Source organism: Rhincodon typus, chromosome 32 (assembly GCF_021869965.1).
Source record: "Rhincodon typus isolate 14 chromosome 32, sRhiTyp1.1, whole genome shotgun sequence".
NCBI lineage: Eukaryota > Metazoa > Chordata > Chondrichthyes > Orectolobiformes > Rhincodontidae > Rhincodon > Rhincodon typus.
In genome coordinates, this window is record NC_063363.1 from 22,649,456 (window position 1) to 22,661,410 (window position 11,955).

Here is an 11,955-nt window from a genome sequence, read left to right on the forward strand (position 1 = left end):
TGATTGAAACACAAAATTGAGGGGTATTGATGTGGAGAGGATGTTTCCTCTTACAGTAGAATCTGGAACTGCAAGTCACTGTTTAAAAATCACAATTGTCCATTTACACTTACATTAAATGAGGTATTTCCCCCCCGTCCCCCTCAGAAGACCGTCTCTCTTTGGAACTCTCCCTGAAGAAAGTAATGGATCAAGACTCCTTGAATATTTTAAGGCAGAGGTGGATAAATATTTGTTATGCAAGGAATTGAAAGCTTACCAGGGTGTTTAAAGTTTTTTGAGAAGATTTGTAGCTCGGGTTATAGACTTGCTCGCCAAACCGGTGTGTTTGATTGTTACCTAGCAGGGTGATGAAAAATCTGCATCGTCAGTGGGCCTCTAGTGAAGCGTTGGTGTTCTGTCCTGCTTGTTATTTATATGCCTCGGTTTGCTGGGGTGGTTGGCATCAGTTCCAGTTCTGTTTTTCAATGGTTTGTATATCGGGTCCAGTTCAATGTGTTTGTTGATGGAGTTGCAGTTGGAATGCCAGGCCTCCTGGAATTCCCTGGCACCCCACACAGAGTTTTTAAAAGGAATGGATACCCAGAAAGAACAATCTGCCGTTAACTCCGCGACAGACCACAACAAAAAGACACAACACAGCCAGAAACACAAGTCACCCTACCGTACAGAGACAACCACAAGACTACTCAGATCCCTGGGTATCAAGGTTAGCCCACACACCAAACATCCTGCGAACGTAAATAAAACTATTTACACAACCAATAAAACTAACGTAATATACAAAATACCATGCAAGGACTGTGAGAAACATTACGTAGGCCAAACTGGAAGAAAACTGACAATAAGGATACACGAACACCAAGTAGCCACCAAAAGACACGACCAATTCTCACTGGTTTCAATATAGACGGACAAAGGAGGACACAAATTCAACTGGTACAACACATCCATAATAGCACGAGCCAAACAGAGACATGCCAGGGAATGCCTGGAGGCCTGGCATTCCGATCGGAACTCCATCAAACACACTGAATTGAACCCAGTATACAAAGCGCTGAAAGAGAACCGGAAGTGATGCCAACCACCCCAGCAAACCGAGGCATACAAATAGCAAGCGGGACAGAATGCCAACGCTTCACCGGAGGCGCACTGATGATGTTTATTCACCCTGATAGATAACGTCTGCAAACACACATACTGGCTTGGCGAGCAAGTCTACAAGCTGATCAGGGTGGGCAGGAATGTAGTTTTGAGGTTAGAGAATCAGATCAGCCATAATCTTATTAAATGGTGGAACGGTCTAGAGGGCCTGAATAGTTTAATCCTACTTCGTATATTTGATGCAAGTCTTAAATAGCAAGTTCAGAACCTTGTTCTTCAATGGCGAATGGTTTAATTTCACACAAGTACATCTCATTTTTACACCAACTTGTAATCTTAATATTGCACTTCCAATTCTCCTCTCCTCCAGCAAGAAAATTAACGACCAGACAGCGGGTAGAACAGGGCAGGATTTGGCATCTAGTTTCCACAGAACTGTTCTGAACAAGACTCATACTGGATTCAATACATAATCTGGCACAGCTGGTGCGAGATCTGCTGAATGTCTCCAGCTCCATGTTTGTTTCAGATTTCCACACATCTGCAGTATTTTGCCTAGACAGGACGATTTGCACTAACATGAAGACAAGCACCTTATAGGACTCAGCTTGCTATTTAGCACTTAATGAGTTTAGGGCTCAATTAGGAGGCATTCAGCCTGTGAGTGACTGTAGCTTATAGGTTGCTAGCCTCCATAGATGCAGACGAATAGCCGACCGGGGACAAGAACAATCTTGAGGTTGAAGATGCGGCAGACAATCGGAACATTAACTGGAAAGAGTATCCGAGAGGGCAGGACAGAGCAATGCATCATAAGGTTCAAGACCCTAGAAACAACCTCACAGCAACAGGCTTCCAGGACAAATGAGTTGGGTTGGTGCTGTGCATAACTTTGCAATTCTCTTGCTTACTTTATTTTTATTTTTCATTCACAGGATGAGGGCGTCCACTGGCTCATCCCATCTGTAATTGCCCAGAGGGCAGTTAAGAGTAAGCCATATTGCTGTGGGTCTGGAGTCACATATAGGCTAGACCAGGTGAGGATGGCAGTTTCCTCCCCTAAAGGACATGCATGAACCAGATGGCTTGTTCTGACAATCAACACTGGATTCATGGTCGTCATTCCAGATTTTTATTGAATTCAAGTTCTACCATCAGTCTTGGTGAGACTGAAACCTGGGTCCCCAGAACATTACCTGGGTCTCTGGATTAACAGTCCAGTGAAAATACCACTAAGGCCATTGCCTCCCGAGTCCAGCAATCAGGCCTGCATGCTGCAAAGGACATGTAGACACTGTTTTACTTGTAGTCCTTCACCTTGTTTTGCTGAATAAATTTCATCTTCATATACGCATGATAACTTCAGGTAATCCCACCTACAAATTATCTGCACATTACTTTCCTAACAATCATATTGGGCAGGAAAAGTGAGACTGTGCACTTAGAACACGTGCACAAGTATAGAGGAGCTTACAAAGGAATGTATGAGGAATAACATCCTTGTGACGTATATTGCAGTGCATCATGATGGCCACCAAATTGACATGAATCCTTAGGAATCCCTTTTCAATCCTTCTAACATGCGGAACCCTTTAAAATGTTTGACAATAAAAACAGGTTGTTCAGTCATCCTGAAATGCTTGAGCACTTTCTAAGACAGTGTTAACCTACAACAGGTAGCAGTTTATGCAGCTTTTCTTGGCAGACCATTGAACTATGAGACACATTGGACATGTGAGCTGCCATTGTACATCTCCCAAACTTGAATGTAAGTGCATTTCTTTGAGAAGTAGACACATGCAAAAGCTGAACGTAAATACACAATGACGTATGCAGATTGGGCACTGCATTTAGGCTCAGTGCAGTCCACATTAATGAGCAATGTCTTGGCTGTAGTCTTCGACTTCACGCTTCAAGGATCTATCACATTGGAGGGTCCCGTCACGCGAAGAGTCAGCAACACATGAGAGAAGAGCAATGCTTGGCGATTGAAAGCTTTTACGTCCTGGAGGTATAAGAAGCAGCTACTTATCTGTCGCATGGGTGTGACCTCACCAGATCTGATGAGGTGGTGCCAGTCAGAAATCACATGATACCAGGTTATAGTCCAACAGGTTTATTTGAAAACACCATGCTTTCGGAGCCTCAGTCCTTCTTCAGGTATTAGAGAGGTAATATCAGACAGAATTTATAAGTAAAAGATCAAATGTTCACACCGTTGATGTTGATTTACAAAACAAACCTAAGATGCTGTTAAATCTTTAATCAGTTTGAAGGTTTTATTTGGTTAATATGTATGTGTAAATCCCCGAATCCTACTGGACGTATCCCGAGTCTGTCTTCTGAGCAGGTCATTACGGTTTTTCACTATGGCACGTTGGAATGTCCAATAGGGAACCCTTCATCATCCAGTACTTCCTGAAATGGAGAAACTACGCAACGTTCTTCACAGCCTTCAACACGTTATCGATGATGAGCACCTCACCAAGATCTTCCCCATGCCTCCACTTCACTTTCAACAACCGCCAAACCTTAGACTATTATTCACAGCAAACTACCCAGCTTTCAGGACAACATCAACCATAACACTATACAACCCTGTTAGGTAACCTCCGCAAGACACGCAAGATCTTCGACATGGATACTACTATCACACGTGGGAACACCAGCTACCACGTGCATGGCAGATACTCATGTGACTCGGCCAATGTTGTCTATCTCATACGCTGCAGATAAGGATGCCCCGAGGCATGGTATTTTGACGAAACCATGCAGATGCTACGATGAAAGGACACTGCGCCACAACTGCCAGACAGGCATGTTCCCTCCCAGTGGGGGATCACTTCAGCAGTGAAGGACATTTGGCCTCGGATCTTCGGGTAAACTTCAACCAAGGCAGACTTCAGGATACACAACAAGGCAGAGTTGCTGAGCAGAAGCCGATAGCTAAGTTCAGTACCCATGAGGACAGCCTCAACTGGGATCCTGGGTTCACGTTACACTACAGGTGACCCCACACTCATCTATGGAGTGAGTCTGTATTTGACGATACATTTTATTTTGTTCAAAATTCACAATTTATAGACACTCAATATGGCGTTTTATAAATTCCTACTTTAGAAATAAAACCAGTTTGACTCCAGACAAAAACACAAACAGATTCTAAACAAGGTATCACACCTAACATGCAGCGCCTGACCTAAAATGTCACCTCTTGTTTACACTGATACAAGATTTATTTCTCTCAGGACCATGACTTGAAAGGAATTCGGGGATTTACATATACATATTAGTTAAAACCTTCCAACTGATTAAAGGCATCTTAGGTTTGTTTAGCACATCCTCATCAGTGGTGTGACCCTTTGATCTTTTATAAATTCTGTATCTGAAACTACCTCTCTCACTAACACCTGAAGGAGGACTGAGGCTCCGAAAGCTTGTGCTTTCAAATAAGCCCATTGGACTATAATCTGGTGTGACTTCTGACCTCACCAGATCTGACAGCAAACATTATACTGCCGCAAACATTGTAATAGTGCAAGTGAATACATATTCATTTTTTTAAAAAGTGGTAGCTCATCTGCAAGAACATTTCACCTAATGTGCCCTCCATACATTTTCTTCTTCCTCCCCCACTTTAGTTTAAGATGCAGGCCTGATTTCCACAGCTGGGGTGGAGGAAGCTTGCTTTGCTGTTTGCCTTGTTGACTTTGAAAAATTGCGTAATTGAGGGCTTAAGCCTGCCAAGAGCATCTTGCCCACAAGCAGGCTGACCCTCCTCAACTTGAAATGCTGCAAGCTTTGGGATCACAGGCAGGGGAGCACTGGAGCAAGGGGCAGGGTTACACTGGAGTCTCCTAAAAAACAGCTTCTGATGTGTATCTGTCTGTTGGGTGCTCCTCCTCCCTCTGGCTACCAGCTGACACCAACCTGAGAAGGGGTACCTAGAACAAAGTTGAGGTTCCCGCAAACCTCTCTCACATGCCATTGACAATGAGCACACATGACTACTACAATGGTGCGCAGATCTGAGAACATATCCAGCAGCCAGAGTATTCTTTTGGATTTGCGTCTGCAGGGTGACCAAGTCACTAATGGTTGAGAACAACTATTCGTCTCCTGCCTGGGGATGAATTGCTGTACCATCTCCAGAACCCTTCTGACTGCCAACAACCTTGGTTTTCCTTCCATAAATGGCAGGGGCAACATTTCATTAGTGTCCTCACCAGATCATGACCCCAAATCTAATGTAGAGCTGAAAGTCTGTCCTGGTGCAGGAAACAGATGTAAGCACTCAGTGCAGCTTGTTAAGCTTAATGCAAACGTGTTGAGTGAAACTTCACACATTCACACAAATGCAATGTGTGACTCTCTGCATGCATCCTTGACTGACAATCAATTGAAGCTGTTTTCTTTTACCCAGTTTAGCCCAGAGCTCTGAAATTAACTAAAGCTTCTATACCAATACCTGGCCGAGGCTAACGCAAACCAAGAATCCAACCTTCTAGATTCATTTCCACCTCAGATGTGCTGGAGTTGAGAGTCTCCAGCACGGACCTTGAGGAAATCAATTAGAGAAGATGGATAAAAACCTGAGCAGATTAAGAATGAGTTAGTACTCAATGGAAGAGCAGCATGGAGAATGAAGCCAATTGGGTTGGTTGTCCATTGGTGCATCTCCAACACAAGTGATGGGATTGGTACTTTTTGAGAGCTTGCTGCATACAAATGGCCAGTGGATTCTCTACATTACAACAATTAATTCATGTGAAATGCATTACTGATTGATTGTGAAATTGTTTAGGATGTCCTGTGGCATGAAAGGGCTGTCAATTAATGCAATTTCCATCTGTTTCTTTAATGTCCATGTCATTGGAAAATCTATAAAGTGTTTCATAGGATTTAATTATTATGGAAGCAAAGTGGCTGATCTCAGCTGGGGCAGCTGTACTTGTTCTGGTGTGCTAATTCATCAGTCCTATAAGGATGAAAATCGCATTGTAATTGTGTTCTTTGAGAGTTGAAGGCAGACTGTAATATAAAAATTAAATCACCAGAGGGAGCCAAGAGCCATTTTTACACATTTCAGTTTCCAAGACTAGTTGGCAAGCTGCCTGCAAATATTAGTAACAGTACAAAGATTTGGATGGGCTTCATGAACACAAAACACAAAAAAAGGCTTGCTAAACTAACAGAAAACTGTTCTTAGCAACTCCAGCCATCATTATACTTACCACAGTTAACTGAAGCAGCAGAACATATTAACTAAAACCAAGCCAATGAAAAAGGGACAAACTGAATTGTTTGCATTTTCTTTTTCAAAGTGAACATACCTTCACGATAGATGTGATGATGACTTCCCCAGTGATCAAACCAGCCACTCCAGTACTCCATTACCATCTTAGGTTTGCCAGGCTACAAAAGGAGGGAGTAATACACAGAAATATTTACAGCTCAGAAGGAGATCACTGTAAGTTGGAACACACAAAGACACAGTTTGAGGGGGATAGAAAGCAATGTGAGCATCAACATGAGAGTTAGTGGTGACTATTTATAGATTGTAGGTTTTGCTCCCCCATTTATTAGCTTTCAATCTGCTCTCCTTTCCTCCTCCTTATTATCAAGGAGTTAATTCTCCCGTGAGAATATGTTGTTCCTAGTCCCACTGGTTATTTCTCAACTGACAGCTTGATCTTTGAACACTGATTGTTGATGGCTTTCCAGCCAAATGCAAACGTGTTGAGTGAAACTTCACACATTCACACATATGCAATGTGTGGTTCTCTGTATGCATCCTTGGTTGGCAAATCAATAGAAGCTGATTTTTACCCAATTTAGCCCAGGGCTCTGAAATTTACTAAAGCATCTATACCATTACCTGGCTGAGACTAACACAACCTAAGAATCCAGCCTTCTAGATTCCATAATTTAATGAATGCGGTCCCACTACATCAAGTTAAAATAACAAGTTCTATAATGTAAAACCATTAAATTAACATAACAGCTCTATCCTGCTTAGTGTTACAGCTAAACAGCTTTCTTGTGAACAGGAACTCTTGGTGATTCTGTTTTTCACTTTTAGACCTCCTCTCGACCAATCTTTGTTCCTTTCCTCATCTCATTATAATCACCTTTTAACTTTCACAATCATTATTTCAGAAATATGGAAACAGAGAAGTTATGACACAGAAAGAAAGTATTTAACCCATTTTTGTTTTTGTTTAATGTCTCCTGCCTCAAAAGATCACATCAAAAGGTTACTATACAAGATAAAAGCAAGCTGTAGGAAGTAACATGGATAAAGGACTGGTCAGCTAAAAGGAAGCAGAAAGTAAGGATAAATGGGTCTTTTTCAGGTTGACTAGTTATAGCAAGTACAGTGTCACAGCATTCAACTACTCAATCTACATCAATGACTTGGGCAAACAACCAAATGCACGAAAGCTAACTTTCCTTATGCCACCAAGAGGGACAGGAAAGTAAGCTATCCTGAGGAAGTAGAAAGTGTGCAAAGGGATCCAGAGAGGTTAAGTGACTGGGCAGAACTTTGCCAGATGAAGGGTAATGAAGACCTTAACTAATGAAGAAAGAATGAACAAGTTGGGCTTTCACCCATGGAAGTTTAGAGGAACAAGAGGTGACCTTACTGAAACTTAAGAGATCTTGAGGTGTCTTGTTTGAGTGGACATTGGGGAGGATGTTTTCGCTTGTGGGGAGGCAAGAACACGGGGACATGTTTACAGAATAACAGGTCCTCCCACTTCAGACAGAGATTAGGAGAATGCTTTTCTCTCAAAGGGTCATCAGTGTGTGGAACTCTCTTCCCAGAAAACAGTGGAGACGGGATCATTGAATTTATTCAAGAAAGAGTTTGATTGGTTTTGAGATACACAGTGGGTCAAGAGACAGGAGACAGGAGTGAAGATGAGACCACAACCAGATCAGCCATGATTTAATGGAATGGCGAAGCAGGCTCAAACAGATGGATGACTGACTACTCCTCAGCCCCAACATCACTGACCTTCCTTTTTTTTTGGCTCCCGGCCTACCATTTCACCTGCCACCTTCTCTTGTGTGATTTAGGAACAGTTGCATTCACAAACACTTCCAGTTCTGATAACTTTTCAAGTTGGTACTCTCTCCACATCTGCACTAAAACAATCTACTGTTGTTCTAAGATCCTTCTGTCAGCACTTTCCTGACTCAGAACTGAATAGCTCATGTAAATGTGTGGCCGAGAGCTGAAATCTGTGCTCCTGAACTCAGTCATCCAGTTGCCTTAAAGGTGCCTACGCCCCTATGCTCCACCCATCTTTTTAACAATGGAATTGTATGGTCTTATGTTAATACAAGTTCTGCGTTATAGACACTGCCGGATCTTTCTACGAATAACAATTTTTACCAAAAGCAACAAGAATATATAAAAATAATCTTACTTCTAGATTTTTCATAAGTGTCAATCCAGAATCCAGCTTCTGAAAATTGATAGTTGGTAAAGCTGTAAATGTATCAAAATGGGTTAGAACAAACAGGCAATTTACTTTATATCCTAAATTTATAGCTTCAATAGGAACATTTAACAAGTGTATAATGTGTGGTTGTCTAGGTGAGGCAAGTTAGTACTACAGCACAGCTTCCCAACGTGGGACCTCAAATAGGGCTGTGAGCTGAGACTTCAGGATCACGAGCTGGGAGGCAGCCATGGTCACTAAAGCTCTAAACTAGTTATAAGAGCTATGTTCCCTGTCTAACAGACCCTCGCATTTTCAGTCTCCCACAGTCTGCGTTTTTATTTAGGGGTTGTGACAGCTTTCAAGCCTCACAATGGGTTTGGAGTAAGGAGAAGTTTAGAAAGCATTGACATAAAAGTCTGGAGGATAAGGCTGCAAGACTCCAACAATGAGAAAGATCATTTTGCTCAATGAAGCTTGTTATATTATTTGAACAATTTTAGAACTTTGTTGTTATCCACATGTACGCATATATATCCAGAACGGATTGATTGATTGTTGTCACATGTACCAAGATACAGTAAAAAGTGCTGTTGTGTGTGCTATACCACACCAGATACCATACAAAGTGCTTCAAGGTAGCAGAACAGAATGCAGAATAGTGTTACAGCTGCAGGGAAGGCGCAGAGAGAGAGGTCAGAATGAGTATTTCAGAGGTCCATGCAAAAGACGTTCAACGAAATCCATTCAGCAGCAGAGAAGAAGCTGTTCTTGAATCTATCTGTACATGTATTCAAACATTTGCATCTTCTGCCCGACGGAAGATGAAGAAAGACAGTATAACCGGGATGGGAGGGGTCTTTGATTACATTGGCTGCTTTCCCAAGGCAGGGTGAAGTATAGATGGAGTCAATGGATGGATGTCACAGCACTCATTACCACACTACAGTCAGTGCATCAAAGTTACAGTACTTCATTTGTCAGCACAGAAATCTGGAGGAACTTACCAAGTTGAGTAGATGTAACCAAAGTAGGTTTCTTTATTTCAGTCTCTAGGGAGCCACAAGAAACAACAAAGCTCATCCACTTCCATCTTAGCTCCCTCATAACTGCATCCAACTACATTCTGAACCTCAACTCATCTCCCATACCCACTATAATTTTTCAACACCTAGTTAATCAGTTATCTCAATACTTTCATGTTGGTGGATCCTTAGCCACCAATCATGTTGACTGGTCACAGAAGTGCGCTGAGAAATGAATTACCAAATGGCTGTCACCTGCTTTTGGGAGTTTAAAAAAGGGTCAGTGTATGTGCATGAGCTCTCTGTCTGCAAACAGCAAGACCCTGTGTATTAATATATGTATCTTCCCATACACACAAAAGGTGGATAAAGATTCAATGAATAGGGAATCTGACAAAAAGTCTTAGGGTGCCTGGACAAATATTTCAATAAGTCATCTGAATACAGATGTTTACTATGTCATGCTGCACAACACCATATGTTCTTTTTCAGTACTGGTAGATTGTACCTAAAAGATAATTTGTTAAGTTTTGTGCTTAAAAAATATAATTGAAGCAGCTTTACACATAACTTTGCATGTATAATGTTCATTTGACTTTTTATTTCCTGTGCAATTAGGATGAATATTTTCATGAAATCAAATCATTTCCCTAATATCCCAAGATGGTACTTACCTCCTGCAATTGATCCTTTACTTAGTCCATCTTTGTTGTCGCAAGTCATGAATAATTCTGAGATCCCCCTGTTCACTAGGGCCTTTCAGGATTAAAAGATAAATTACTTTGGGTGTCCTCATTCAAACTTCTAGCAATACTTTCAAACATGTGACGTGCACAATACTTGCAATGTGAAGAAGTCAGTGTTTCATCTTCGAAAGTTTTCAAATAATCATTTGGTATAACAGAACTTATGTATAGTTCAAAAGACATTTTTTGAAGCTTTATGTCTTGCACTCATCAGGACAATATGCATGCAACACCATTGTAAAACGGAAAATAATATTCATGGCATACGAGAGGACTGCGCTAATTGATTAGAAAGTGGACTGTGATTGGTAGAGATGTTGCCAAGGACAATGCTCCAGTTAATAATGACTGACATTTAACTGCAAGGTTTATTTAAATTTCAGGTCGAAACTGCCCTGAGAAATGGAATCAGAGTGGCTGTCACCTACTTTGTAGAGTTCAAATACTGTATTGCAGCTTGTGTGCATGCTTTCAGTCTGTAAAGAACAGGGTCCCTGAATTAATTTGCATAGCTTCTAATACACACGATGGTGAGTCTGACTGGTAATCTAAATTGGTTGTCAACATAATTCATTGTACACTCCTGATAATTTAGTAAATGTTGTCCAGTTGCAGAGTCACATCTGTTGTTGGACAGTGCCTTGATCAGCAAACTTGCCCGATTGAAAAATTTAAACTTTGCTCGGCAGTCAGTCTTCCTACTGGTGCATTCTCCATGGCAATACCTCTATTACCACTGTCCATTTGCCAAATAATTAGCACATTGCTCTATTCCAATATAAACCTTGTATTCCCTTTACCTTGCTATTTCTTGTGCAATGCTGTTAGAAATTTTAGTTACTTTAAAACAGAATTTTCCTGTAATGGAACGTGTAGCATGAGCTTTCATCTAACAGCAGTAACTAGCTTTCCAAATGTCTAGCACATGAAAACAAAAGGAAAGGTCACAAGAATCATTGAGGTCATGATGCCATATTGAACTAGTGTCAATGATTTACATGGTGCCATATGTACCTTATTACCAATGTATAGAGACACACAAACACAGAAATTGAGACAGAGACAGACGGGCCGAGAGGGAACAACTAGAAAAGAAAGAGGGAGCGATAGAAAGAGGGCAGGAGCAACATCAGCCATAGGGGAAAGCAAATATTATTACTACCAAAGGCAGGGTAACATCAGGGCTGAATACTCCACCACCCAAAACTGCAGGGATTCACTGCCTCTGTTCCTCCAGTGTACGGAACAGCTACAGCATAAGCAAAGGATTCTCATTGGTGACAGCTCATATTTCCTTTCCTTGTCCAAAAATGCATTGTTACTAAATTGTTGCTTCCTAAACTCAAATGATCTGCAAATTGCTTAAAATGGTCATCTGCCTAAATTAGGTAATCGTGATTATGAACATCCTAAATCTAATATTGCATTCATAAGTGCAAGACAGAAAAAAATATTCAACAAAATGCATCTTTTAACGATTTTACAGACAATCAAACAATTGTTGGAGTCTCAGGATGATCAGACATCACATTTGATTGTTGAAAATGACAGCACGTTTAATGAGATAGCAGGAACTGCAGATGCTGGAGAATCTGAGATAACAAGGTGTAGAGCTGGATGAACACAGCA

The 11,955-nt window shown here is 41.3% G+C and overlaps 1 protein-coding gene across 1 annotated transcript in view; it reads right to left on the reverse strand.

The window, feature by feature from the left end:
• Positions 1-11,955, reverse strand: part of LOC109931428 (beta-galactosidase-1-like protein 2) — a 68,766-nt gene that overhangs the window by 29,595 nt on the left and 27,216 nt on the right. Inside the window, exons 7-9 of the mRNA XM_020530720.2 lie at positions 10,255-10,336; positions 8,541-8,602; positions 6,438-6,519 (exon numbers count right to left, since the gene is read on the reverse strand). Of these exons, the coding sequence (XP_020386309.2) occupies positions 6,438-6,519; positions 8,541-8,602; positions 10,255-10,336 (226 nt within the window). The remainder of the gene's footprint in view (positions 1-6,437; positions 6,520-8,540; positions 8,603-10,254; positions 10,337-11,955) is intronic.